This window comes from Leuciscus leuciscus (assembly GCF_965113295.1).
Source record: "Leuciscus leuciscus genome assembly, chromosome: 3".
In the NCBI taxonomy this organism is placed as follows: Eukaryota; Metazoa; Chordata; class Actinopteri; order Cypriniformes; family Leuciscidae; genus Leuciscus; species Leuciscus leuciscus.
Window position 1 is genome coordinate 3,243,019 of NC_138727.1, and position 27,866 is coordinate 3,270,884.

At 37.8% G+C, this 27,866-nt stretch overlaps 1 protein-coding gene across 17 annotated transcripts in view; it reads left to right on the forward strand.

Annotated features, from left to right (window-relative positions):
• The window catches only part of mbnl2 (muscleblind-like splicing regulator 2), a 92,269-nt gene that overhangs the window by 8,029 nt on the left and 56,374 nt on the right, over positions 1-27,866 (forward strand). For 14 of the 17 annotated variants that reach the window (XM_082163862.1, XM_082163874.1, XM_082163865.1 and 11 more), the window contains exon 2: positions 19,262-19,955. In XM_082163862.1, the coding sequence (XP_082019988.1) occupies positions 19,782-19,955 (174 nt within the window). In that variant the 5' untranslated portion in view covers positions 19,262-19,781. Of the gene's footprint in view, positions 1-4,013; positions 4,916-4,957; positions 6,073-8,955; positions 9,180-19,261; positions 19,956-27,866 lie in introns of those variants that run through there. The other 3 variants (XM_082163873.1, XM_082163871.1, XM_082163872.1) reach the window with 3 other exon arrangements.

Below are 27,866 nucleotides of genomic sequence, written 5' to 3' on the forward strand. Positions count from 1 at the left end.
TGAACCAGCTGATAAAATATTGCTTCGATTCAATGCGTGATTACAACTTGTCACTCAAATTAACCGATCGCATTTTACATCTCTTCTGAACATCTCTTGGTTAAAGCTTAGGTGACGGGTTGCCAGATATCACAAAAAGAACAAAACAAGCCCTTTAAAAGCAGACATGGCAAAAATGTACCGGGAAACCATTTTAACATAACTAGTATTTATCTATTCAGTTCAATATAAAATATTCAGATATTATAAACTGATTGATGAAGTAAAGCAATAACATGAGATTGAAAAATTATTCAGCAACACTTTATTTAAAGTTGAATTGCACCTATGAGTTGTATTTAATATCAATAAGTTGGGGGCAGTTCATCTAAAAGTTGATGAGAGTGTTTTGTTTGCTATATTTAGCTATTAAAAATAGTTTACCAAAGAAATAATTGACCAAATAAAAGAAAAAGAAAATTCAAACAAAGTGAAGTAGGCTACTTTTCATTTCTAAAGTATCTGGGTTTATTTATTATACAAAGCCTTTTTTGTCGATTTTTCGAGAACAACTACAACTATAAATAACTATATCGTGAAATATATCGTTACCGTGAAATAAAATTAGTCATACCGTGAAACCGAATTTTGGTCATACCGCCCACCCCTAACCCACGTCTTCCGAGCCACCTGCGAAGTATCTACACCGTGCCTCTTTTATTAATTTGTTAAACAATGTTTTTGAAATAAAGCTGTTTTTAATTTTCATTGATGAATTATTGCAGTGTTCGGACATATTATAGACTGTTAATAATTAATTATATGCCTAGAATTCATTGTAATCGACCTAAATGTTTTAGACAATTTTCAATGAGGAGGAGTAAGCTTCTGTGTAATATTTTATTATCCTCACTATTATTAAAAAGTGAATAATCCTCACTATTATTCTATGTAATATTTTATTATCCGTTGGTTATGCGGCGATAAGCTATGAAATGATTGAGTGGCAATTTTATTATAATAGCCTATCAATTTAATAATAAAAGTAGCCTAGGCCTTCCCTAATAATAATACAATAATACTACTAATAATTTAATACATAAATTGGAAATGCTAAATCATCTTGATATTGATAGCTGATGCTTGTTTTGACAATGTCTCTGGATACATGATATCGTCTATAGGCGCAACCTGGCATATTCGCGCATATTTCACACGTATAGTGTGAGCAGTGAAGTCGCAGCTCGACGTTCGGACCGAACCGGACCGTTATGTGTGTGAGCACATAAATCCTGAGCTTTGGCTCTACATCACATGCGATCTACTCGTTCAGTGTGAGTAGGTACCTTGCTGAAATCGCACAGACATCGCACAGTGTATGCCCGCCTTTACTGGATGAATCAGCATTTTTAGCAAATCTTTTCAGTTAATGATTCAAAGACAAATATATATTTTTTTTAACCATCACTTGTCGCCACCTACTGGTGTAACGATTTAATCGTTATTTGAAGTGTCTAGTAAATTACTTTATTGCTCAATTTTGATCGCTACCGCAGACATCAGTGTTTATATCCGAATTGTGAACCTTTATCCCAGTACTTCTGTGATAATTTGAATATTTGTAACACAGAAATAGTGATACTGTGTGGTTGAAAAGACTGTTTGTGAAGTGGTTTCATTCAACGAATCGTTGTCATTTATGAAGATCGCGTGGGTGTTTGAATCCAGATTGCGGTATTTTAACCCCCTGAGGTCTACGGTATCGCCGGCGATACCAGCTCGCTTTTTTTTTATTAGTGTAAAAGAAACTCATAAATACTCTGTTGACTTTGATTTTCCATAGGAGTTTCATACATCAATCGATTCTGTTAAATGTGTATTATTTTTGTGTATACTCACAATAAAAACAAAGTGTTGTGCTTTTTGCCAAATAAAGAAAAATAAACACGAAGCGAGTTCTGCCTTCTCTCTGCCAGTGAAGTCCATTCTGAAACGCGTCCGAAAATTAACAATAACTCAGCGAATACTCAGTCAAACAGACATACAGACAGACAGGCATGAAGCTTGAATTCTCTTCTTTTAAATGAAGTCATTTATATAAAAAAACAATTATTCTCATCTTGTGAAATCTGTATTAAAAGAGAGCGATTCCAGTCGAGCTCATCTCATCTCATTACGTTATAATCGGCCCCGCCCACGGAGAGCGCGCGCTATTCAAACGCAAATGGCTGAGGCAATCCTGTGAACGCCCACATCAGCTCGAGAAAACACACAAGTTTATTTAGATCAGTACTTGTTTACACCGTCTTGCAGCGCTGTGAGGAATAATACTAATGGAAAATGTCCCTCAGAAGTGCGGGTATATCGAGGAGCGAGCTGAGGAATACAAGTAAGTTTTTTCCTTCTCACGTGAATTTCTTCACGTGGGTTTCTGTTTATGAATGAATAAACGGCAGAGATGCGCGCTGTTTACCACAGCTGGCAAAGACAGTTTAAATTTAAATCGCGTGTGTGAATGAATGATGATGTTTTAGCAAACTGTATTGCTATACTGAGATAAGTAAACATCTAGTGAATGTTGAAATAAAATGTAGGCTATTTGTATAAGCAACGTATTAAACTGCAAATTAACAATATGCCCTAATATTTCATGAAAACAACGTTACAGTCAGACGAAATATGAAAGACAACATTTTGTTGACCAGATTTGGGTACAGTTTTTACTGTAGAATATACTGCCACATCAAATAAGCTTTTGTTTAGCCATTTCTATATATAAAATACTATTTTTGTCAAAAATAAAGTCATCAACTAAGATGTTAGCTGTTCCAATGTTGGTTATATTCAAACTAATGAATACATAGATAAAATGTAGGGCCTATAATCATTTTTTTTTACAAAGAAAGAGTACACTTGAAATATTGTTGAAATTGTAATTATTGTTGTAATTGTAACCATTTTAATAAAATAGCAAAACATATTTACAAGATAGATGTAAGCAAAATCTTAAATGGTCAATATAAGTCTTCTTCTAAATATATCTTTTGCATTGTGGCTCAGTCAGTGTCACACCTGAGTGAATGGCTCATCATTATGCAGAGTGGGTGTATTCTAAGGTGTAAACCACTCCTCGTTCACGCCCCCCTCGCATATTGGCTTTCCAAGCAAAACCTGTTTTACATCAATTTAAATCAATGTATGGTTTTATGTGAACGATAAAGCAAGACTATTTTCACATAATTTTGAAGAAAAAACTATAGGCGACGACATCCATAAGTCAAAAGTATTATTGCCACATATTTAGTATGTGTTTTGTGGTCTTATTTCAATAATGTTAATTTTTAGTTTTTTCGATAACCACGCATAAACATTATTCTCTCAAAAATGAAAACATGTACATACATGTGGCTCACATATTATTGTAGTCCTGTTTGTGCTATATAGAGTGAATTTACACCTTTGCCATTAATATGTTTATAAGCAACTGAAAAAAGCACAAATGTCAGAGCATGTCAGAACACCCCCAGGGCCCAAAAAAACGCTCAGACTCCAGAGGGTTAAAAGTGAATACTGCTGCTCTACCGAAAAGTAGCTCTCATGAATATTGAATATCAAATGTGGATTTAAATGAGGGATCGATTATGGAAGTTTTGACATACTTTTATTATGTTTTTTTTTTTATTGTGTTTTTGTCCTTTTTTCTTTTTTTTTTTAGCAGTCAAGTCCATTCTAGAGTCTAATTTTGTCAATAATCTCAAACTATTGGTAACACTTTATTTCGATGGTCCAGTTTAGACATCCTACTAACTTTTAAGACTACAGTACAGGACCTAAGTAACTTTTCAACTACAGTACATATCTACCACAATTCATTACAGTTTTAGTAGACTCTATGCTTAGGCTAATATCTGCTAACACATTATTTTGATGCTCCCCAACAAACATTCCACTAGCTTTGCACTACATGTCAACTTATTCCACTAACCCTATAATAGTCTACTAATACTCTAATGAGAGTTGTAGTTGCAAATTAATGAGAGGATACTTAGCCTATAGTAGAATGGGTTACACTTTATTTTAAGGTGTCATTGTTACAGTGTAATTATATATTTAAGTAGTGAGTAATATTAAGCAACTACATGTACTTACTATAGGGTTAGGGTTTGTTTGAGGGTTAGTTGCATGTAATTATGCATAATTTACTGTTATTACTATGGCAAGTACATGTAACATATGTAACAAGGACACTGTAAAATAAAGTGTTAGTGTAGAATGTCTAAAGTGGACTATTGAATTATAGTGTAACACAACTATTCCTTCAACACGCCTAATCCGTGCTCGTTTCTGCTTGCTTGCCGTGTATAAAACATTTCCAGTAATAGAGATATATTTCTGTCACAGTGTATAGTTTTGGAAAGTTTGGGAAAAAATGTCAATTCTCTGTTGCCAGGGCGTAAAAATGGGGGAATACCTTTAAGATCAGCATTCAGGAGCCTGTCATCGGAAGCTCTGAGGTCAGCCTGCCAGTTCTGGGAATCTCGGCCAACAACAGAGCCTCAGAGAGGGAATGCGTGATGCTATTGGCTAGTTTGCGGATGGGCGGGCTCTTGCCGGAGGCAGTCTGGCAGGAATGGGTTGGTTGCGGGAGAGGAAAAGAGGGGAGGGGTGTGGGAATGGCTGGAAATGTTTCAGCCAGATAGTTGAGCAGCGAGCAGACGCGCTGGTCCTTTCTGCGCTGTTGCTGAGAGAAAATCCCCGTCTCGGCATGGGCCGCCAGCTCACAGTTTCGCATAGGGAATGACAACGCTTCACGTGGTCGTTTTATACCGGGAGAGCGTGAAGTGAAGGAGTCTGATTGCTGTACCGGCCGCACACAATCTTGAGCAGGAGCGAGTGCGAGGTGAAGAGAAAGGAGGCTTCGTTTATTCCAGCAAAGGTGGGAGGAGTAAGGATACTTATATCCTTTTAAAGTTCCTGTTTTTCCCAACACGAGGAATTTTGCTGCAATATGCTGCATGCGGGCAGGGGTGTGGAAAGAGAGGGAGGGAAATCTGAGTTGTGTCAGTAAGTTACTCAGTCTTTATCCCATGTGTATCCCAGTCTTTCCGGTTTCTTTCCCTTTGAATTCTTTAACATCTGGAAGTTAATTTCCGTTTTAAGAGTGTAGTGCTTATATTTATGTTAGTTAGAGGGACCGATTCATGAGAGTTTGGTCTTTTTGGTGCAGCATTTGCTTTGTAAGATAAAGTTTTGTTTTCTGAAATTGAAAAGGCAAGGAAATGAATGATGGTCAAGTCTAATTAGCAGGGACTTTATCCCATATCCCAAATCTTTCCGGTTTCTTTCCTTTTGAATTCTAGTTGCAGTTTTAAGAGTGTAATGCTTTATATTTAAGTAGTTAGAATTACTAATTTGTGAATTTGGTCTCAAACCAAAGCGGCTTGTGTAGCTTTTCTTAAAATATGCTTTGTTTTGTTTTCTGAAATTATTCCAGGGAAATTATTCCAAACCTCTCCAAAGGTTTTAGTCCGGTCTGATTAGCAAGGGCTTTATGCAAATTCTCTGAACGCCAGCATCGTTTATGTTGGCCCGATCAGACCTCTCTGGTCTTACTAGACGTACAATCCAGACTTTAAACGAGCAGGACCTGCGGCGTGGCAGGAAAAGGCCGCATTTGTGTCGAACATTTGGCAAACGTGTTGGGAGGAAGAGCGTGTTTTTTTTTTTTTAAAGAGGGAGACTGACTCTGCCCTTCCCGTTAAAAAAACCCATGAAAACAGTCTAGGCAGCCACTGACTCTTTATTAGCCGAAGCCGTGAGAGCAACAGCTCTCCTCCGAATCGATCAGAAACACGTTTAGACAGACTCGGAAAGGTAATTAGCTGGCACCTTTTAACGCTTTACAACTGCCAGGCGTGTTTCATGAACAAATTACCCTTTAATACGAGACTATTTTAGAGGGGGTGCCGTATTGCGCACTTCTAAAGAGAACCGAGACTTCGTGCCAACATCTTCCTGTCAAGGCGAAAGTTTGCCGTAGAAGAAGAGGGAGTTTTTTTAAATGCAAGTTAATGTTGTTTGGGTCAAGTAAAGGTAAGTCAGTGTGTCATAATTAGCTTTTTTTTCCCCCCGAGATAAGTTGCAGGATATTTTCTGAAAACACAGCGCAAATGTCTTGTCAGTCGCTAAGTAGATCATATCTGTGCCTAAATGATCTTCTTAATTAAATTGCACATCAGTTTCAAACAGCCCGAGGATAAGAGCGCCGTACCAGCCAGGCATGGCTGCCATCCACAGCGCTATAAATAACTAGAGAGACGATGATCTGGGGGATAAAAGCAGCCTTGGTGTTATGAAGATAATAACTTGGGTCACCGGGATTCAGTTTTACATTAAGGCTATTATCAAATGACACACCCGATTTTGCTGACCACATTGAACCGAGGCTGCAGCGCTTTACCGTCTGTCTCCCTCGTGTTTGCTCCCTTTTGCAATCGTATCGCGAGCCTTGCAGAGTTGTAGATTGTTTTAAAATACGAGAATTTGTTTTTGATTACATTACTGTGATTGTTTATCAGAAGACGCTTCCATAAACGCTTTATATATTCACTCAGCCGGACAAGAATGACGGCAGTGCGTTTTCTAATTACTGAAACATATGACTTTAATGAATGTTTGACATTTAACGCTTGACTATGAAGACATTAATTGGCACGATTGTAAAGGGTGGTTTTAGTTATCTAAAATTCTTCCAGCTGTAGAAAATGTGGCCTAGTTTTGCTCTTGAGTTACTTTCCAAAACAGCTAATCGCCTTGACTTTGTCCTTAGCCTGCTCTATGATATGATCATATCATTGTAAATAACCTTCAGCAAAGAAAAGCGTGTTTCCTCCCCCCAAAACTACAGTCACGCAGTCATCTGTCAGGAAAGATTCAGACTTCATTGATTCAGTTTCAGAGGAGTTCAGAAGAGTCATGTATGGATCTGATCGAGATCGAGACAAACCGTATTTACCAAGATGTGCTACCAATGCTATACCAGGTTAAGGTTAGGGTTTAGTATTTTCAGTTTTGACCAATGAAATCTTTAGAATCGGATGTGCTCTTAACTAATTTGGGAAACAAAATCATCTCAATTAAACCACATGTCTTTATGCATGACGTTTTTGGTCAACCGGAGGCTAATTAGATGCAGTGAAGTCCAAAAATTGTGAAACAACCCAGCATCCTGCAAATTAGGAGGACCAGTATGATGTAATTCCTGATCGGATGCCATGGAGGATTACCCGACATTCATCCTCTGGGTTTGGAACCACTATTATTGTAACAAAAGAGGCTGTTTGAATGGCACAACCAGTTTGGAAAAGCCTACTCCTGTGACCCCCCCAATGCCAGTTCACGAGCTGCTCAACTAAAGTTGTAAATGGAATTGTTCTGACGATTCATTATCTTTTAGACAGGAGATCTGTAATTTGCATTGGTTTTTGGCTTCTTGTTAATTAGCAGATGCCTTTAATCAAGGGGTCACGCTTCTTTTTCAAGGGGATCTCAGACTTGTTTGATACTTGCTTCAGCACTTTCTGGGATTGAAGCTGCTACAGTCTTTCTATTACCAGCTTAGCTACTTAATAACAAATGAATTAGCAACCTAGTTATGTACCTCACAAGTAACCCAGAAGTTAGGTTATGTTAGCCGGGTTAGGGTTAGGGAACGCTTGTTGTTCATGGGGGCGTAAAATGATTTTATCATTTATTTAAAAACAATTCTTCTCCAAATGAGCCATAGATTGGGCAACTTTAACTACATTTACATGCACCCCCAAATTATTTATTTAAAATCAGATTGATGGCTTTGAAAAAGCTTAAAAGAAGCACCTCAATCGATGCGTTTGAGCTCTTTCCGAATGTAATATCAATCGATAAGGGTGGCGTCTGTAGGCCTAAAATAATCTGATCACTAATTGTGTACAATTGACTCATGGAGCCGTATTAAGATCTCCATATCTATTGTATTGAACCATATAAGGCCTTTAAAATGAAGATACCAAAAGAAAGGGTTGCTAAGAACCAGAATCTAAAAGGATGTTAAGATATATTTAATACTTCTTGAGTTACAGGCATGCAAACTTGGGGCAAAAGTGCTTTTCCCCATTTTTTTAAACAGTCACTGTTGGCATATAATGCAACAAAGATGGCCAAGTAAACATATTTAACTAACAGACCTACCAATCTCTGTGCAAAATTAAAATAATATTGCTGCCATCTTTTACCCCCCTGTAATTTGACTCCAAATCTCAGGTAAAAATTGTAATTTTGATCCCCCTCTACAAAATAGTGGATTTCTCAGTCAATTTGTGACATTTAATATTTTGGCTTTCATCACTATTTATCTTTGTCTACCTTCAGAAAAAAATATTAACAAAATAAAAAATTTGAGTTTCTAAAATTTGCTTGATTTGACATGGAATGACCCAGCTTTCATTTTTTTTTTTTTTTTTTTTGAAATGTCATCAAGGAGAACATGCCGATCACCCTCTCAAAAGCTCCGGTGACATTATCATAGTGGCTTTCTCAGGTTCTCAACGCATAACTGAGCACTACACACGCGCACTGATTGGAATCAGTTTTGATTGGAATACACCGTCTAAAAAACTAAAGATTATTGGAGTATGTTTTACAAGAAAATGCTGTTTTCTACTTCAAAATGTCACGTTTAATTCAATGCATTACTTGCCGTTTGCCTGTAATTGTTAGTGAAAATTGCTCGTGCTGCATATGGAGCACTTTCAGTTTATGATTGTAGCATCTGTTGTCCAAATGTAGGGCTACTAAATGGTTTTTATTTCTATAATAAAAGCAGAAAGACAGTGGTGGGCAAGTAATGTAATCGAGAACGGTCGCCGACTACCGCAGCAAGCCTATTCCCTACAGTGACGTAAGATCTGATATTGTACTTTATTTTGTATGTGATAATAGATAATTGCATCTGTGGAATGCATGGCTTTGGTGTTCAGCCAGGCGTCCTCCTCCAGAAGCACTAATCATTGTGAGGAAGGGCGGGGGCGTACAGACAGCGCTAATCTCTGCAGGTCACAACAAGGAGACCGCAGCACCTTCCTACCTGCACACCATCTGTCCTCCCTCATCAGCCTCGTCCTACTCGCAGAGTACAACTCTCTGTCAAAGCTCTGGCCTCACAGGTGACGTGGTGACTTGGCAGAATCTTGCAGTTTATCGGCCAGGCTTTTTGAAATCGATGCCTTGTTCGGATAGTATCGTGCCATTTAGACCTGTTTTTCACACTCGCCACGCTTTCATTACCCTTCAAATTGCGCGAATTGAAATCGTGAATTGAAAATACGCCCAATAGAAACACGTCAATTTCGCAAAAACTCCCATTTAATCACAAAAAAAAACGTTTTTACACTCGCATGGGTTAGGGTTAGGGTTAGGTTAGGGTTAGGGTTAGGGTTAGGGTGCTTTTTCAGGCAATTCGAAAAATATATATATTTCGCAAAACTGCAATGGAAACTGTTTTTGCGCATTTACAGGTCACCTGACGTAGACGACGCGGTGTGTTTGGACAGAATACGAGACAGAGTTCTTTATTAAATTCATAAAAGACAAAATTATTACAGGAATAATGGACTCTAAACCTCAAAAGAAATGCCACAATCAAGACCTCGAAGCAGAAGGGAGAAACACCCAGAAACACCAGCCATAAGGGTCTTTCCTTACCATTAATGCTTGGATAACACACATGCGTCTCCTTAGATTAATAATAACGGCTAGTGCAGTGGCTGAGATATATATGTAAACCTACCAACATTCGTCGCCATGATGTTTGGAATGATTTATCATGAGAGGAAAAAAAATGAAGTTTTAGTCGCATAACATCAATAATATAAATTGATGAATTCTATTGGTTAATAGAAACGCCGTCATTTCGCAAGTTTTGCGCAAATCTGTAATGGGAACGCGCCTACTGATGTGTTAGCTAGCTTTGAACTAGCTACTAAAGTGCTTGGTTTGGGGGTTGTGGTCCAAAATAATTCCTTCGTTAATAATTCGTTACACAGAACTTTATTAATCAAACTTTATTAATCAAAAATGCTTCACACCTTCACAAAATCCACACATTTAACACCCTAAAAATGACATAATGTTGTTTATACTAAGTTTATTTGATTCACAGCTTATATAGTGTTTTGACCTCGACAACTCAACTGCATTTTACCGCAAATTTGCCACTAACGTTAGTTAACTTAGTAAAGAAGGCGCAATCGATTGTTTGCTAAGGGTCGGGTCGGGACTCCCAACATTAACACAATGACAACATTGAGTATTCAGAATATAAAATATTTTTTGATCTCGGATGATCTCGGATGATCTCGTTTTCATGGAGACAGACGTGGTGTGCACGGAGGGTGTGTGTGTGTGTGTGTGAGAGAGAGAGAGAGAGAGAGAGAGAGAGAGAGAGAGAGAGAGAGAGAGAGAGAGAGAGAGAGAGAGAGAGAGAGAGAGAGAGAGGAAACACTGGGATCCGTTTTAGGACATGGCAATGTCTTGCCATTTTTTTGCCACTTTTTCCCTACTAGCATCATAAATGCAATTAGTTGAGCCAGTGTTGTCGTGTCGGGCCGGTTCGAGATGCACACGCAGTGTTTAGCAGTGCCGCAGAACTGCAGCGTTGGCACTTTTCAGGGAAATTTACCTACAAATAGTTGACTCTGCATGTTAAGCTAGGAGATAGTAGAAGGTTATTTCAACATGAAAACATTACACACTTTAAAGCATGCCTCAGATACTACCATGTCATCCGGAGAAACCTAGTACCCCCGTGTTTGAGCCCCGCGCCGGCCTCAGTTGAGCGAACAGCCGACAGCGAGAGATTTGCATTGATTTGACTGGAATTGCAGTTTCTTTAAAGGAGAAAGCAAATGTTGCTTTGATGATTCGTGCATTTCCACCATTTTTTTGTGTCTTTAAACGTGCACTGTTTTATAAACCATGACCCTTGTGTTTGCCGTGCTTCAACGCTTGTGTTATTGCACCTTGAAAAGAAAAGCCAACAGGCCTGAGAATCCAAAGATTTGGTGGCCCGTTATTTCGGTTTACAAGCTTTAAGCACTTCTTCTAGCTGACAGATTGTATTACTGAAGCACCCTTTAACTGTCATTCACCTCGTAAATTAGACCATCGGTTTTTTGAGTTCTAAAAATACAAGAGGATTAATTGCATGAGGTCACATCTGACATGGTTTCTATCCAATTTTTTTATGGCTTGACTCTCGGGGGGTAAAGCTATGAAATTAAATAGTGCCGCTGAGACTACGTGTGCGACGAGTATGGCAGGCCATTTAATTTTATAATGGTAAAATGGGAAAGGAGCAGCAGGTGCTGGGATTGTGCGATGGCGGAGCACGGATTGAGGGCTCAAAATGACTCTTTTTGACACCAGGTTTTTCTGCTTTCCTGGTTCTGGAAACTGGCCTCCCTTTGGTCCCGTTCAAAGTGCTGCCAGAGAGGAAGCTTTGCTAATGTGTTTTTTTAAGAGCTCAGATAGTGCCGCACACAAGAATCTCAAATTACACCAGCACCCGAAATCTTTTTGAAATCACTGCTTGACAGTTTCGGCCTTTAGACCAGTTATGTTGACGGATGGCTTCGATTCAGGGCTTCAACGCACAGTTCAACTAGGGACGAGTCGGTAGGATGTTAAGGTGGCTTGTTGCCCTATTTAATCTTCAGGAAAGGCATTGCATATTTTATTTTATTTTATTTTATTTTATTTTATTTTATTTTATTTTATTTTATTTATTTTATTTTATTTTATTTTATTTTATTTTATTTTATTTTATTATTTTTTTTTTGTTAATTATTTATTTTTTTTAATTTTTTTTAATTAAATTTTTTAATTTTTAATTTTTTTTTAATTTTTTTTTTTTTTATCATTTTTCCAAAGCGAACATTCACACATTACAAAAGCACAGTACAATATAAATTAGTTTAAATTTTTTATTTGATATATTTATATATATGTATATTTAGTTATACATTTTATTATATTTTTTAAGAAATTATTATATATATATAAATATATATTATATATATAATAAATAATATAATATATATATTATATAAAATAAGACAAATTTTATATAATTTATATATATATAATAATATATATAATTTTTTTATTTAACAAGATTTATAAGCAAAACTAATAGTGGCTTGCTTGATTGAAAAATAATATACGAAGACAACAATACATCTTTTTTATGCTTGTTTGTTGTTTTGTTGTTGCTGTGTCATTATTGTATGATTGGTCTGCTGTCTGCATTATGCAGATTCGTACGTGTTTATGTTGCACTACACCTGTTGCATTCTTCTTAAAGGGTCGATGTCTCTTATTATGCCTCAGTCAGATTTTTCTTTTTTGTAGGTGCACTCTAGTGGTTACTAGGCATTGTGGGAAATAGAAAGAAGAAACAGACCCTTAGCAACAAGAGTGGAAAAATGAAAGAAACACTCAAGCTCATTAGATTACGCAAATGCTTGCTGTGTGTGACAGACAAAAGGAGGGTCCAGATCAACACAAGTCCTGAATTGATGTTATGAATGCAATACTAATGTTTGCTTACTGTATTTTTCATTATTGTGTCTTGATTTCACTACGTTGCTTGTGTAATTCGGAGTGGCGTCTAGTTATCATCCCAGAAATAATTACAATTATTTAGCATTTTTTATTTGATTTTATTTAAATGTTTGGCAGTCTGACAAATTAACGAGTCTAAAAAGAGATGCCGTTAACATGATATTCACTGCAGCGTGTTTGTATTATACTTCACATTTCAGCAAATGTTGTGGGTCATCGTGGTGTTTGGTGCTTGCTGTGCACACTACACTGGCCTAATTACACTGCAGGGCTCCAGACTCACGTTTCAGGGCAGTAGCATTGGGGATTGTTAATCATAATATTACTATTGTTTCGCATTAATAAGTGCAGTTACTAAAAATATTACGTTTATTTCTTGAAAATGCACAAATTAAGTTTTATAGGGAAAATGTTTAATATTCAACTGTTATTAAATGGACCATTGATCTTCTATAGTATCAAACTGAACTGACCGGCAGCTTCAGTGATTATAAAACGAGCGCTCTTTACTTACTTTCTGTGTAATTCTTCACAATTTGAAGTTATGGTTTTTCTCGAGACTTCGTGACTTTCCAGACTTTGTGACTTTCCCTATTTCATACTTCAGTACAAAAAAAAGTGTGAAACTTTGACAACAATTTATTTCTTGATGATTTGATATTTTATAATAGGGATTTATTATGGTGTGTTCACACCAAAAGCGAAGTGTATATTTGCATCGCGTTACTCGCGGGATGTTTCTTGTTTTTCGCATCACTCGCGCAAATAAAAACATCGTCTTCACACACATCATCAACAACAACAAAATGATTAAGCATCATGCGAATTTTCCTCTCGAGTTGAAATTGTTATTGATAATAAAATCATATAATTTTAGAATTGATTATAAAAAGAGCGCTCTTTACTTACTTTTCTACGTACCAAAGTTTTGGTTTTTCTCGAGACTTCGTGACTTTCCCGACTTCGTGACTTTCCCTATTTCATACTTCAGTACAAAAAAGGGTGAAACTTTGACAAAAATGTATTTCTTGATGATTTGATATTTCATAATATCTAAATATTTAAAAGTAAAACGTGTAGAAAAAAGACTAGGCCTATATTATGGTCACGCACCAAACGCAAAGTTTATATTCACATCGTGTTACTCGCGGGATGTTTTGTTTTTCGCATCACTCGCACAAATAAAAACATCGCGTGAAGTGTCTTCACGCACATCATCAACAACAACAACAAAATTTCATGCGAATTTTCCGCTCGAGTTGAAATTGTTCAATCGCGTCGCCCAACTTTCGTCATTTGCGCCACCCGGCGCATATTCGCGTCTATTCATTGACTTTGTACGAAATCTACTCGTGCAAATAATTAAATTCGTGTTTGGTGTGAACACGCCATTAGGGAGTGGAAATAACTAATAAGCCAATAAGTGCTCCTCTGCCGCCATCTATTGGTTATAGTGGTGATTTCACATCTTTTTTATATTTAAATAAAAGCGTTTGTTTGCCACGTGTTAGTTTTCCTACATCTTGGGGACAAATGGGGACAATCTTTGATAGATGAACAAATAATGTTTTTGGTCATCACATTAAAAAAACATTTGAACTGGATAATTTAAAGAAGCTCTTTGAAGTGCTGGAAAAAGTGCATGAATTTCGCTCAAAAGGTGAAGTGAATAATGTAAAAAAAAATTTTGACTATTTCTGCCACAATACCATGGTTACATTTAGCATGGAGAATGTTTTGTGGACTGAAAAGCATGGCACAATGTTTCTCTTGGTTTCCACGTCAGCGCTTTTTGATCTGATATATATATATATATATATATACATATACATATACATATATATATATATATACTGTATATATATATATATATATATACATATACATATATATATATATATATATATATATATATATATATATACATACAGTATTCTGCACTGAATTTGAATTCTCACTAGATCTCACTGCGAAGAATTCGTAATGAATTCAAACGCTTTCTCACTTGATAGTAGTACCAGTGTCATGTGATTGAGACCAGCCCGCGAGTAAACCTGTGTTTAGCTCGCCCTGCGCTGTCTATCATTGGTCCGAGCTGATGAACGGTCCGCTCTGCGCAGCTCAAACGAGTAGCACGGTTTCATTCCGCATCCGTTTTGTTCGGTTTGCCGTTTGATGTTTCTCATATGCAACAGAAACGGCAGCTTTTATAATTTGGGAAATGCGACCTCTAACCAAATTTTGTTGCACCGGCAGAAAAAAAGGTTGCAGTTTGTGTTGCCCTGTAAAAAAAAAGAGCATGAGTACTAGGGCTGTCAACGAATATTCTAAATTCGAATATATATTCGAATAGTTTTAAAAAACAGAAATTCGAACGTGAAAATTAATATTCGAATGTGAATTTCGAATATGGAAAAACACGCCCGCGGAAGCAGAGGCGCGGCTGTCTGCTTTGCGAGTGGGCGCGCGCGCTGCCTGAAGCCTTGTTTATACTTTCGCCTGTCTCCGCAGCGCGAGTCTCCGCAGACTGCGCGCGCACCTCCCCCAAACGGACGAGGCGTTTATACTCGACGCGCTCGCCGTTGTACTATTCTTTGAAACGATAGGGGGCGATTCGCGCTCATGCGGACGCGTCGAGTATAGGGACAGGTCACACGAGTCGCACTGTCTAGCACAGTCGTGCTGAAAGTTGACAGTGCACTAAAAGACAATGGAATAAATTGCAGTCAGTTTTTCCTTTTTTAATACAAGCACCAATAATGTAAGTAGCCTTTTTCTTTTTTAATAGCACTTTATTTTTTATGAACCTCAGGGTAAAAGTTCTTTGTTGTCACATTTCTCGGAATTGTGTGCCTCATTTTATTTAAAGTTAAACAGAAAAGTTCCATGTTTACCACAGCACAGCTCGCTCGGATCGTTCAATGTCGGTTCTATACTGTAAAACTTCAATTAATGTTAATACATTTGTTTCAATCACTGAATGAAGCCTGCTATATTTGGGGCAAGAGTCGCGACCTTAAATTGCTTGCACAAAACTCTTGATCAGCACTCAACATGTGCTTATTGTTGTTCATTTTACCGTTATGAGCAGAGAGAGCGTGAGCGCGAGGGCGCGAGAGAGAGAGAGAGAGAGTGCCTGCGAGTGAGCGAGACTGAGGTCTGCGGTCTTGGCCATTAGTTTATTTACTTGGTTTTGTGTTGGTAATACATTGTCAAATATGTTTAAACTTAAATTAACTACCTATACAAGTTATGTATGTCTCTTTGTATTAATTTGTCCTGTTATTGACGTAATGCGCGTCATTGAAAAAATGCGCAATCAGATGTTCGAATAGTTCGAATATTCGTGTGTTTTTTAGAGGGAATATTCGAACGTCATTTTTGAGCAATTTTGACAGCCCTAATGAGTACAAACCCAGGCATTCAGGTTCCCTCAGAACTTGTTCAAACTTGTCTTTTTAATGCACACAACACCTCACCGCTATAAATGTGTATTATACACAATGCAAAGGCTTGGGTTAGTATAGTGTTCAGTTTTGTACACACAGTAGTTGTTGTTTGGCTGTTGTCTGTTGTTGGCTTTGCTGTAAGTGGAGGGGACGTGTCCGTCATTACACAGCACAGTGAATCTTCAACGGCAGCTGCTGATTTTTACGGGCTTGTTTCGTCTGCCTGCACCACCCCCACCCTTCCCTTCCCTTCCCTTCCCGCCTCTCCTTCAGTTTGCACAAGAAAATATTTCCAGATGTTCCAAGAAAAGTCCTCTATTTCAGCGGCAATGTTTGTGTGAGCTTCACAAGTCACGCCAGAGGCGGCGTGTTATTTGAAGATTGGCTGGTGGTTATGTTATAAGCCGCTCCAAATCTTGAGAGGTGACTAGTTTATTCTTACAAGGATAAATATAATCCTATATAAGGGGTTAGTGAGATCGTTAAACGTTCTCCTACTGTAAAGAAAGAGTTACTTACTGGCAGCTGGACTGGCATTTGTCTATCGTTCGGTCTTTCTATTAGGGTTGGACGATATGGCCAAAGTTTATATCACAATATATTTCTTAATTTCGGTCAATACAATATAATTTCCGATATCGATATGAAAAATATAAAAGCCTCAGAAAAAGTGCCAAGAACGCCCACAACGGATGTCTGTACAAACTTCTTGCCAAGTCTGCGAAACCTCCTCCTGTAAAAACTATATTTTATAAAATAACAAAGGTTGCGGTGCTTTGTTGTCGTCCATTCAACAGCAATTTCAAATGAAAATGGCTTCACCATCACACCGGTTGTACACGACGTCTTCTTTCAAATTCAAAGTGTTGGTAAATTTCGGTTTCCATCAAAAAGCGAATAGTATATTCCCAAATGAATTTTGGTTGATGACCTTACAGCCATGTAGGCTACACATTTTTTGTTTATTTTTCTCACTTTGATTGAAGCTCTAAGTTACTCTTATTTATATGATTATTCTCAGGTTTATGTTACTCTGTTGTATTTAAATAATTTTAAGTTATGTGCTGGGAGCTCATCATTCATGTGAGAGGTCTCCTATTCAGAGAATAATTACGTCCTGTTCCTGTAATGAGGTCCTGTGTCCGGAGTGTTCAAGGACAAACTTTTTGCACTTCAGTTAATGTGTAGAAGAATTAAATGTGACATTTGAAGTGAGTTGAGCTAATTTTTTGTAATGCCTTTGAATAATATGGGGGACATGAATCGCAATATATCGCAGAATCGAATCGCAAAACTTGCTGTGTCGCAATATGTTAAGAATCGCAATAATATTGAATCGTGGCACAGATATCGCAATACTATCGAATCGTCACATCTTTGCCAATTCCCACCCCTAATGCGCAGTCCTTTCAGTTTCGGTTATCAATATGATCAAGTGTTTACATGTTCTCTCGATCAGATTAGAAAATAAATAAACCATCTATTTCATTCGGATCAAGCTCAATCTGATCGATTAAGGTGTTTGCATGAAGGCTTTGCAGTCAATACGATTACTAATGGATTATTTGGGTTAGATGTGCCAGTGACAAATGCTCTATTGAAATATCGGAAATGTGTTTAAAAATCCTATCACCGTTATAAATAAAATAAATTATACCGCGATATATATTGATATTGAATTATACCATGGTCTGGGTGAATACTCGATTCTGATTGGCTGCAGGGTGTCCATTAAAAAGTGATAGAGGACACCTAGTAAAGGAGTTCTGGTGAAACTGACTGTTTACCGTTTAATGAATAAATAAATGCGCTGGCGACATCAGCTGTGAGTAACCATAGCAACAGGCAGTAAACTGAAGGCTTCTACGAGCTGAGCGGACTATAAATATCTCCGGTTGCTAAATAAACCGTCAGGCGTAACCAGGGAAGCCAAGTTATTGTTTGTAAAAACTTTAGATTTCGATTGTAAAACTAATTAAAATATAAACTAATGTTTTAAAAATGTGTTATTTGGTAAGTGACCGTGGTATAAGCGGGTTAATGCCCGACGAGGTGTCCATTGTCAGGTATTAATGGACTTCGGCGGAGGCATTAATACCTGACAATGAACACCTCGTCGGGCATTAAACCTTACTTATTGTCCAGCCCTACTTTCTGTCTATTGTTTTGTCTGTCTGTTCTATCGTTCTTTCTATCACTGTTTTCTCCAGAGCGGCTATATATATAGGCTATATAAATAACTTTTTTTTACAACAAAAATGAACCATCACTGAACTTCCTTAAGCTGGACTGTGATGCTATTTTCTTCTAGAAACAAACTTTGTTGCATTATTTTCCTGTTATCTCTGTAAAGATGCTTTGAAACACTCTGTATTGTAAAAAGCGCTATATAAATGAAGGTGACTATCCTTCGTTCCTCCGTGTTTAATGCGAGCTGGTGGAGGTGTTGTGGCACTCGGCGCTGGCGGGATCGCGTCTGGAATATGCATCTGTGTCAGTCCTGTTCTGGCACTTGAATGTCTGCCAGGAATATTGCGCCGCTGCATGTTTTCTATTGGCTGAAGTGTCTGGCGTTACTCAACAGGTTAGGCCGTCTTTAAGGGTTCAGGAAGGGTGGTTTTCCTTTAGTGCTTGAACACCGAATGTGACACTGTGCTTAATCGATATAGCTGTTTTTTTCCATGCGTGCGTTGATGCGACGTTTGATATTACACTGATGTGCTTCTAGCTTTAGTTCATGCTTGTGATGTTCCTCATTTGTTAGTCTCTTTGGATAAAAGCCTCGGTTAAATGATTAAATGTAAATATAATCCTGGAATGGCCCATGATTAGATAACACCAGTGCTTCAATTTCCAGAATAACACCCCTCTGTTATTCCTTTTATAGGTGGATATTATCTATCTATCTATCTATCTATCTATCTATCTATCTATCTGTCTGTCTGTCTGTCTGTCTGTCTGTCTGTCTGTCTCTCGAAATATAAAATATCTCTATATTACTTTGTTAAATATTTAGACCCTAGTAAATGCTACATAAAACAAATGAGAGGTGTAAAGTAACAGTGAAATGAAGAAAATGCAATGTTGTACCACCTATAAATGGTCATGTTCATGTGGTAAACATCTATTGGCCTTGTTTCTTCTTACCCCAATCAAATCTTGGCCTTCTTTTCCAGATCCCGGACAGAAGAAAGTGCCTTTTCTGACGTGGTTCCTACTTGAAGCTGCTCTCCTACCCCCATCCTACACTGGCTTGGCCTCCGAAAAGATCTCAATTCCTCAGACTTGCCAAAGCACAAGGAACCAACACGCTCTTTCCATTCACGGACCATTATTAGACATTGTTAGCCATTGCCTTCAGGCAGAGTTTTCCACAACCGTCGGCCTCAAGACCATTCGGAGACCTGGAGCATGTTCTTATTGTCGCTCCAGTGTTGTGCACCTGGGACTAAATGACTGATGAACGACTCGACAGAGATTGACAGCTTCACTGAGAGCGGCCATCTCCCACGCGACAGCCAACGGGGGTCTGAATGTGACATCTCTATTTAAAGGGCCTCGCCAACAAACTGAGACAAACCTCAAAACCACAACAACAACAACAACACACACAAATACGTTCGCAGACTATTCAAACCCAAGTCAACAATCTACTGACGCCATAGAGCCTTGCAGGTTCTCGACACAACTTTTGCTATGGCTTTAAACATCGCGTCGATACGAGACACGAAATGGCTGACTCTCGAGGTGTGCCGGCAGTTTCAGAGAGGGACGTGCTCGCGCAGCGACGAGGAATGCAAGTTCGCGCACCCGCCCAAGAGCTGCCAGGTGGAGAACGGACGGGTGATCGCCTGCTTCGACTCGCTGAAGGTAAGATCTTACACTGACGTGATGCAGCTTTTTGTTTGCAGCTTTCTTTCAGCAATGCCGGAAGACATTTGATTAGCTCGGACTTAGGGCTGCACGATTAAGCGAATTTGTAATCGCGGTTACAATTATTGTCGGGATGCGCATAAGCGCTGTGTGCCGCACTGTATTGGAGCCTTTCATAATATCATAATACGTCAGTGACGCAATGAAAGATTATTAATAGCCGTTCTTGTTCTGTCCTGTCTATCATATGTTGCTTCCTCATTAAACAGATGTGCTATACATTTAAAAAATGTCTCAATTTTATAGTAGGCTATATATAAAATAATTGATATTTTTGATTTTTTTTATCTTGTTTTTCATGAATGTATTTTACAACAATACAAAGAGCAATGTGTAACGTTTTACCAGATTTAGTGTTACACTTATTGTCTCTAATTTGTTCCCCACTAAACGTTTTTTTTTTTCACAAAATGTTCAGATTTTATACAATTATTGTGCACTCGTGATTTTTCTAGACTAAATTTGACTGCTGAATTATCCACTAATCTAGTTTATAATAGCATTTATGTCAGATTATGATCATATATTTTTTGTTGTTGTTGTTTTTCTTTATAATGAAGTTGTCTGTATTAAGTAGATTGTGTTTAACACACAAAATAGTGATTATCAGTTCAACACAGAGTTATAGAAATTATACTTGATAAAAAAATAAAAAAAACGCTGGTATCTGTATCGGATCGGGATCGGATCGGTATCGGGATCGGTATCAGTCGATACTCAGAATTTTTGGTATCGGATCGATATCTGAAAAAAACGGTATCGGTGCATCCCTAATTTGTAATCGCGGTTACAATTATGGATGCTGCAATTATGTAATCGTTCAAAGGCACAATTACAAAAAGCACACTTACATTATTTTGTGTGCTTAAAATGTGTTTTTTTTTTCTTTTTCTACAGCTTATCTTAAGGGTTTTTCCCCCCATTGTTTTAATTTTAGTAAGTGTAACATTATAATACCATGAATATTTTTACAAATCCAATCAAAACTAACTTTAGCTGGACAATAACTTTATTCTAGAGCTGCTATAAAGCCTAAACAATCTCTGTTACTTTAATTTCCTATTATCACTGTAAAGCTGCTTTGGAACAATCTACATTGTTAAAAGCGCTATATAAATGAAGATGACTTGACTTGTTTGGTTTGGTTTCTTTAAATTATTTTCTTCAATATTTGACATTTGAGGCTTAATGCTTTAGAAAAGCAATGAAAGTTTTTCTGGAGGAGTTTTTAGCTGGTTTAGTTTGATATAACAATATGGCATGCAGTCGCTTCAAACAGTGGCATAAAGCTGTTCAAAACATCATTCAATGTAAATTGTGATTATCATAATTAATAATCGCAATTACAATTTCAAGGCCGTAATCGACAATTATGATTTTGTGTCATAATCGTGCAGCCCTTCTCGGATTCATTCTGAATGTAATTTTTTGTGGAAAGACTCATTTATAATTCAAATATTGGATCAGCAATGCAGCTCACATGCATGAATGTCGGGAGGAGGGGGGCGTCTGAACTAGTTGATGCACGAAATCAGTACCTTAATAAAGAGGTTGACTGGCAAAAAGTATTTTATGTATTTTGAAAATACACAAATTCTCATCTTAAATGTATTTAAATACAAATTACATTTGATTTTTTTCCAGCGGCTTTAAAATACAAAATAGTATTTTGTATTTCAAATACGTATTTTCTGAAATACTGCCCATCCCTGTCACAGGCGTGCATTTATAAGCATTTACCTTCTGACAAAAACTTAAAATTCTAGAAAATATGGTAATTGTGATTCTTCTGCATGCATCTCTAGACTATATGTGTGACAATTGTAGCTAGTTATCGCATTCACTGTGCGTTCACAGGTGTGTATATCGATGGATTGGAACTTAAGTTCACTTTAGCCCTATTCGGACGGGATTAACTTTACAAGGGGAGATGGAGTAATGCAATTTTACCAGAGGACGTCTGTAATATTAATGGCCAATATCAAACTCGATTTACACACCGCCATCACTCCTGTCGCCATGTGTGTGTTACGCTGCTTCCTGATATCACGCAAACACATATAACCTATATTTATATATATAAAACAGTTATGTCCGGTTGAACGATATATTAATTAACTTCAGATTGGATTGTGTTGGTGATAGGCACTAACGCTAAAAGATGTTTCATGCCTCTAACAAGTGCGTTCGATCTTCTTTCTGATCTGAATGGTGTGTGTGAAACACTTGAGTTTTGCCACAGACTCGTTCCAGCGACTAGAACACAACAATGCTTTTTCAAGCGTCTCTATACTTGAGAAAAAACGCGGAAAACTACTTTTAAACACGAAATTACGAAATATTTACGTCACAGCGGGTCTATTCGCACGGGGTTAGTATCACCTGAGGTCATTTTTCCGGACCTTTTTACTGAAGGTAAAAGTCGCCGTAATCTTTACTGACATTGTCCGTGATGATCACTGAGATGCACATTCAGACGGGACTAAAATCACTGAGAAGCTCTGGTAATTATTACTCTACACCACCTCTCCATGTCACACTAGTCCCGTCCGAATAGGGCTTTTGTGTGCACAAACACCATTTTTTGACTGTGATCAGTTTCTAGGCAATTATTATTATGCAAATGAGGCACGGGAACTTGCTGCACCCGGTAATCGATCGAGTGAACGTCAACACATTTTTTGAGGACACTTTTTGTGTTGCTGGCAAATAGCTTGTCTTAGTGCAGCACTCTCAAATTAGAGTGCATGTGTCAGCTCTGCCACACTGCATACTGCACACTTCAAATAAAGCTGACCTATAGAGAGCGAAAGGGCAGCGCTGCGTTCTCATCCAGCCAGTTTTATATCTTTCCATCTAACGTTACCGTGCCACGTCCGTCAGATACGGCCTGGCAGTGTGTTTCGGTGAATGCCCGTGCTGTTTTTAGATCCGCGACCATGTGCCAAACAAATGCAGTGAGCAATAATTAAAGTGTCAGATTTTAGCTCATGCTTTTTTGTTGAGGGTGAAATTTTATGTGAAAATACATTCTCTTAAACAACTGTATTGTTTATTGACTACTATTAGTGTGGCATTCATGGGTTTATCTCTCCCAACACTGTAACATTGAGCCTCCCAGGCGCCATCCAAACACTGAGAGCGGCCCACTCAGATCTGTCAATCACTTTCCAGCTCAACCTATAGTGAGAATTTGGGGGCGTGGCTACAGTAGTAGGCGGAGCCAGAGGGTGTTGTTTACATGTGCTTTACATTCAGCCTCGGGTACAAGAGTGCAAGACACAATTCTCTGCATTTAGACCTTCAAAGATTAAACATGTACACGACAAAGCGAACAGTGGCCAGTTGCATAAACTGTTAAGTCTAGTCTTACAAGTTAGTCATCCAATTTTATTCTTTAAGACTGTTAATAACTTTTTAAAGTCAGTAACATAAAAACGTAGATTGGTCTAATTTGACACCGAACAGTAAGACTGATTACCCCTAACTAACTTCTAGTTGATCATACTAGTTCTTAAAGGGACACTTCACCCATTTGCATTAAGCTTTGTATTGTTAGAAACCCAGTCATATATTATAATAAACGTGGATTTTTCATTAATTTTTCCCTGAGATGGGAGAAATAAGGATTTAAGTGTTTTACTTCCTGCTTATTATGACGTAAAAATCATCATTTTGCGTCATAATAAGCAGGAAGTCACATTTCATTGAAAAGTGTAGAGACTACAAACACTAGCTCCTCATTATTCCAGGGGGCGGGACCCGCTCACGCTACAGGCCTATTACAGATCAGTGGGTGGGACTTCACTTTCTGAAACTAAAAGCAATATCCTCCATCTTGTTTGGAAGCTAAGCTAACAGGCACTGTGGAGCAAGCTGTGAAGATATGACAATAGCGGAGGGTAACGTTACTCAATATGATGTAGAAGAAGAGGATTTCGGAAGTCTGATGCTCGAATCAGGTGTTTGTGGCTACCTTTACAAGCCGCATAGCGAAGAGCAGCCGAGGCAGAAGACCTGCCTGTCGCGGACGAGAAGCCCAGACTGGCTCGAGCTGGGGGCGGACTGGTGGCGCCGGTGATCTCACTATGCAACTACGAACCGCTACGAACACAGAGATAGAGTCCGTCTGCTGCAAAGCATTTAAACGATGCCAATTTCTCCTGGACGAAATCTCTGAATCACACGAGGACACGGACGTTTGTGTTGTGAACCATCCTAGTTTCGCACCGCATCTGACTGAACATCCCGGTAACGTAACCATGCAATAATTCACCACTTCGAAAGAAATACAAATGAGGAGTAATTCATTAATGAGTTCGCCAACTAACTAACGTTAGACATTTTGTGTGAAATGAATTTCAAGCTCCGGTGGTAGCTAGCCTTATGGACGGATGAGTGATTCATATGCGTCAGAGTCTCACTAGTAGCCTTGTTGTTTTCAACTGCGCTCTCTAACTGGTAGGCGCGGCTTGGGAGTGGCCTCCTAGGGCAGCGAAGCAAGTGCATTCTGGGAGTTGTTGTCTTTCATCCACATAAGCCAAAAATACATTTTCTGGCTTTTCTCAGTCTAGAAAGCTCCAAATTCAAAAATAATTTCACATTTCTTCTACATAAATGACCTATTTTAAATACACATTCATCTTTCCAGAGGTGAAGTATCCCTTTAAGACACAGTCTTAACATAATGGCTATGTTTATGCAACTGGCCCCAGGGGATTGCGATGAAACGCACTACAATGGACGTGCCATATAGCATCCTCATGCTCATGCACCCAGTCAGAAAGACAAATGTACAATTCATAATGTTTATTCACCGCTAATGATTATTCACACCAATTCTATAATAATGCACCAAATCAACAGATATGCAAAATCACCTCGTCAGGCTAATGAATAGGTGGAAGAATAGTTTATTAAGGGTGTTCATGGAGATTAATTTAAGAGGGGTTTAATGCATAGGCATAGTATGCTAATTAAAACACTCTCAGGAGCAATGTGAATTATTTTTGATAGTGCACATGGTTGAAAGAGTAGGGATGGGACGGTATGAAAATTTCATATCACGATAATAGTGACCAAAATTATCGTGATTATCAATATTATCACGGTTTTGTTAAAACGAGATGAAACGGTTCAAAAATAACTGATGCTCACACTGAAAACATTTCAACTTCAAGTTTTATATTTGAAAATCAACAAACAACAAATAAAACAAGCAGCTCTATGCACTTCTTGAAGCCAGATTATATTCTGTGGCATTTCCTTCATTAAAATGACCGTCGTCAATAACAACGCATTATAACACAGCGCACATGTATCACAACGCACGCGCTCTCTAGTTTCATTCAAATACAACTTGCCGTCTTGCCGTCAGTACATTTTATCGTGGTTTATAGTGAAATCGGTAATCGTCCCATCCCTATTGAAGAGTTACTATAACATGAACACAGCTTGGTTAGATGTGTTGATGACGACACACCCGGTTTAATATGGTTAAAGTTGTTGTTCTATTTTTATATATTTATATAAATATTTATATATTTTTCAATACATTTTTATTTCAGTTTTAGCTATTTTATGGCGCTTTTCCACTACACAGTACCGGCTCGACTCGACTCGACTCGGCTCTGTTTGGTTTTCCACTGTGTAAAAGTTGTACCTGTACCTGCTTTCAGGTACTTTTTTTCGTACCACCTCCGGCGAGGTTCTGAGCGAGCTGAGGCGATACTAAAATGTGACGTGAAAACACAGCAGACTGCTGATTGGTCAGAGAGAATCGTCACTATTCACTGCGTCATCATTGCACGCACCAGACGGAGTATCCTGAATAAAAAACAGCAAAAACAAAAACATCCAAAAACAGCATACACTCGATTTCCTCCATTGTCCTGTGTGTGTGGGTAGCGGGTGTGTCTCGCGTAAAAGATTAAGTCACGGCAGTTTCCTGCGGCGTCGCTATGACGACCAGGTACTATTGTGGAGGTACTATCTGCAATGGAAAACGGAGCGAAAAGCGAGTCGAGTCGAGTCGGTACTGGTAATGGAAAAGCGCCATTAGTCCATTTAGTTATTTTAGTACAAGTTGAGATGAGAAATGTTGCCTTAGCAGCTCGCTCATATAATAATCAAAAACTTTAATATTTGCGAAATATATGTTTTTTTAATGGATTTGGTTTTAGTTTAATGTAATAACCCTGCCTTGAACACCCTAGCAACACTTAAAAAAAATATATAAATAATGTAGTGACGACTGTTATTAATAATAATAACGTGAATTATTTATTTGATCATATTCTTCCATAGTGATCACAAACTGATCTTTCTGTTTAATCTGGGCCACGTAATGTTTCCCGACACAGATGGCCATGAGCCGAGCAATGCATGCTTTAATGCAGTGAAAACACAGCGCCGGTGACATTGACAAATGCGCAGTTAAACTGGAGCAGCTCCATATCTCTCACAGGAATAATAGACTTAAGATGATGCTTACCTTCATGTGCGCTGCAGTCCCGCCCTTCAAAAACAATCGTCAACAGCTCACACACACACTCGGCTGTTTATCTCGCAAATTAGGCAAGGTCACTATGTAGGTCAGTGTGAGAGGATGGTGTTACCAGGCATGTGGGCGACGATGAGCTCGTGTTCTTCCTATAGAGGTTGTATAAAAGATGGATATTTGAGTTTCATCGCAGGCCTAAAGCTGATATGTGACCGTTTAAAAGGATTTACTGAAGTACTGTATTGTTTTGTTTTTTCTATGTGCATTTTAAATTAGCCAAAGCTTCTGCAATCATATTAACCCGTGGTCATGCATGCTCAGACGTTCAGTGCGCAGGGCAAAAGTTTAATGTGTTTTGGCAACATCAGCCTGTGCTGCTGCTCTTCTTCTTCTTCTTCTTCTTCTTCGAGCTGTCTCTCTCCTCTGTTATTCAGAGGCGAGGTATACCGGTGTCAAATATCTGGTGAATTACTGTAATTTGCCATCGACTTGCGGTCTGTTACGGCAGTTCAGGTCTGTCGGAGATGACGGCTGCCTAATGTGTTAACAACTGCCTCCAGTTAGCACAATCGAGCGAACCGTTTTGCACATCACAGGGCTTTCTGGGGGCTTCAGTGTGTGGTGCGTCATGTGATTCATGTCACAGGTTTAAGACCAAACCAAACCTCCACCCTAAATGGCTAAATCCCTCTTTATGGTCTTCTCTGAGCAAGTAGACGTATAGATTCTCCAAAATTAAAATAAAAGAAATTAATATTTGTCAAAATATATATATTTTTTTATATTTATATAAAATATATCTAACCTTTTACTTTTTTAAATTTTTTATAATAATCTTTTATAATTTATTTTTGTATTTTTGTTCATTAATTAATAGCGCGGGGCAATATATATATATATAGAATATTCACCGTATTTTTGGAGGATATTTTTACTGGAGATATAAAAGAAAGCAACAATAAATTTAATGTTCAGTTTTTCTCTGTCATTAATTTTCTCAAAACATGCCATTAGATGTTTATAATATGAGAGCGTTTGTGACAATATATTTGTTTATATTTATTTTAATGTATATTTTAACAACGGCTTTGATTTCATATTTCAGTAGCACACAATAGCATAAAAGTTAGTGTTTCAATAAATCAGTTCAAATAGTTTTTTTGTTTTTTTGTTTTTTACTGATTCAAGTCTCTGATAATTTTTTTCAATAAATTGATTCATTTGTGTGAATCAAATCTCCCAAATAGCATTAAGTGGTCCACATTTTTTTTTTTTTTTTTTTTTTTATTAAAATGTTTTGTAATTTTTTTTAATCTTTTTATTACATACTGTGTATTGTTATATTG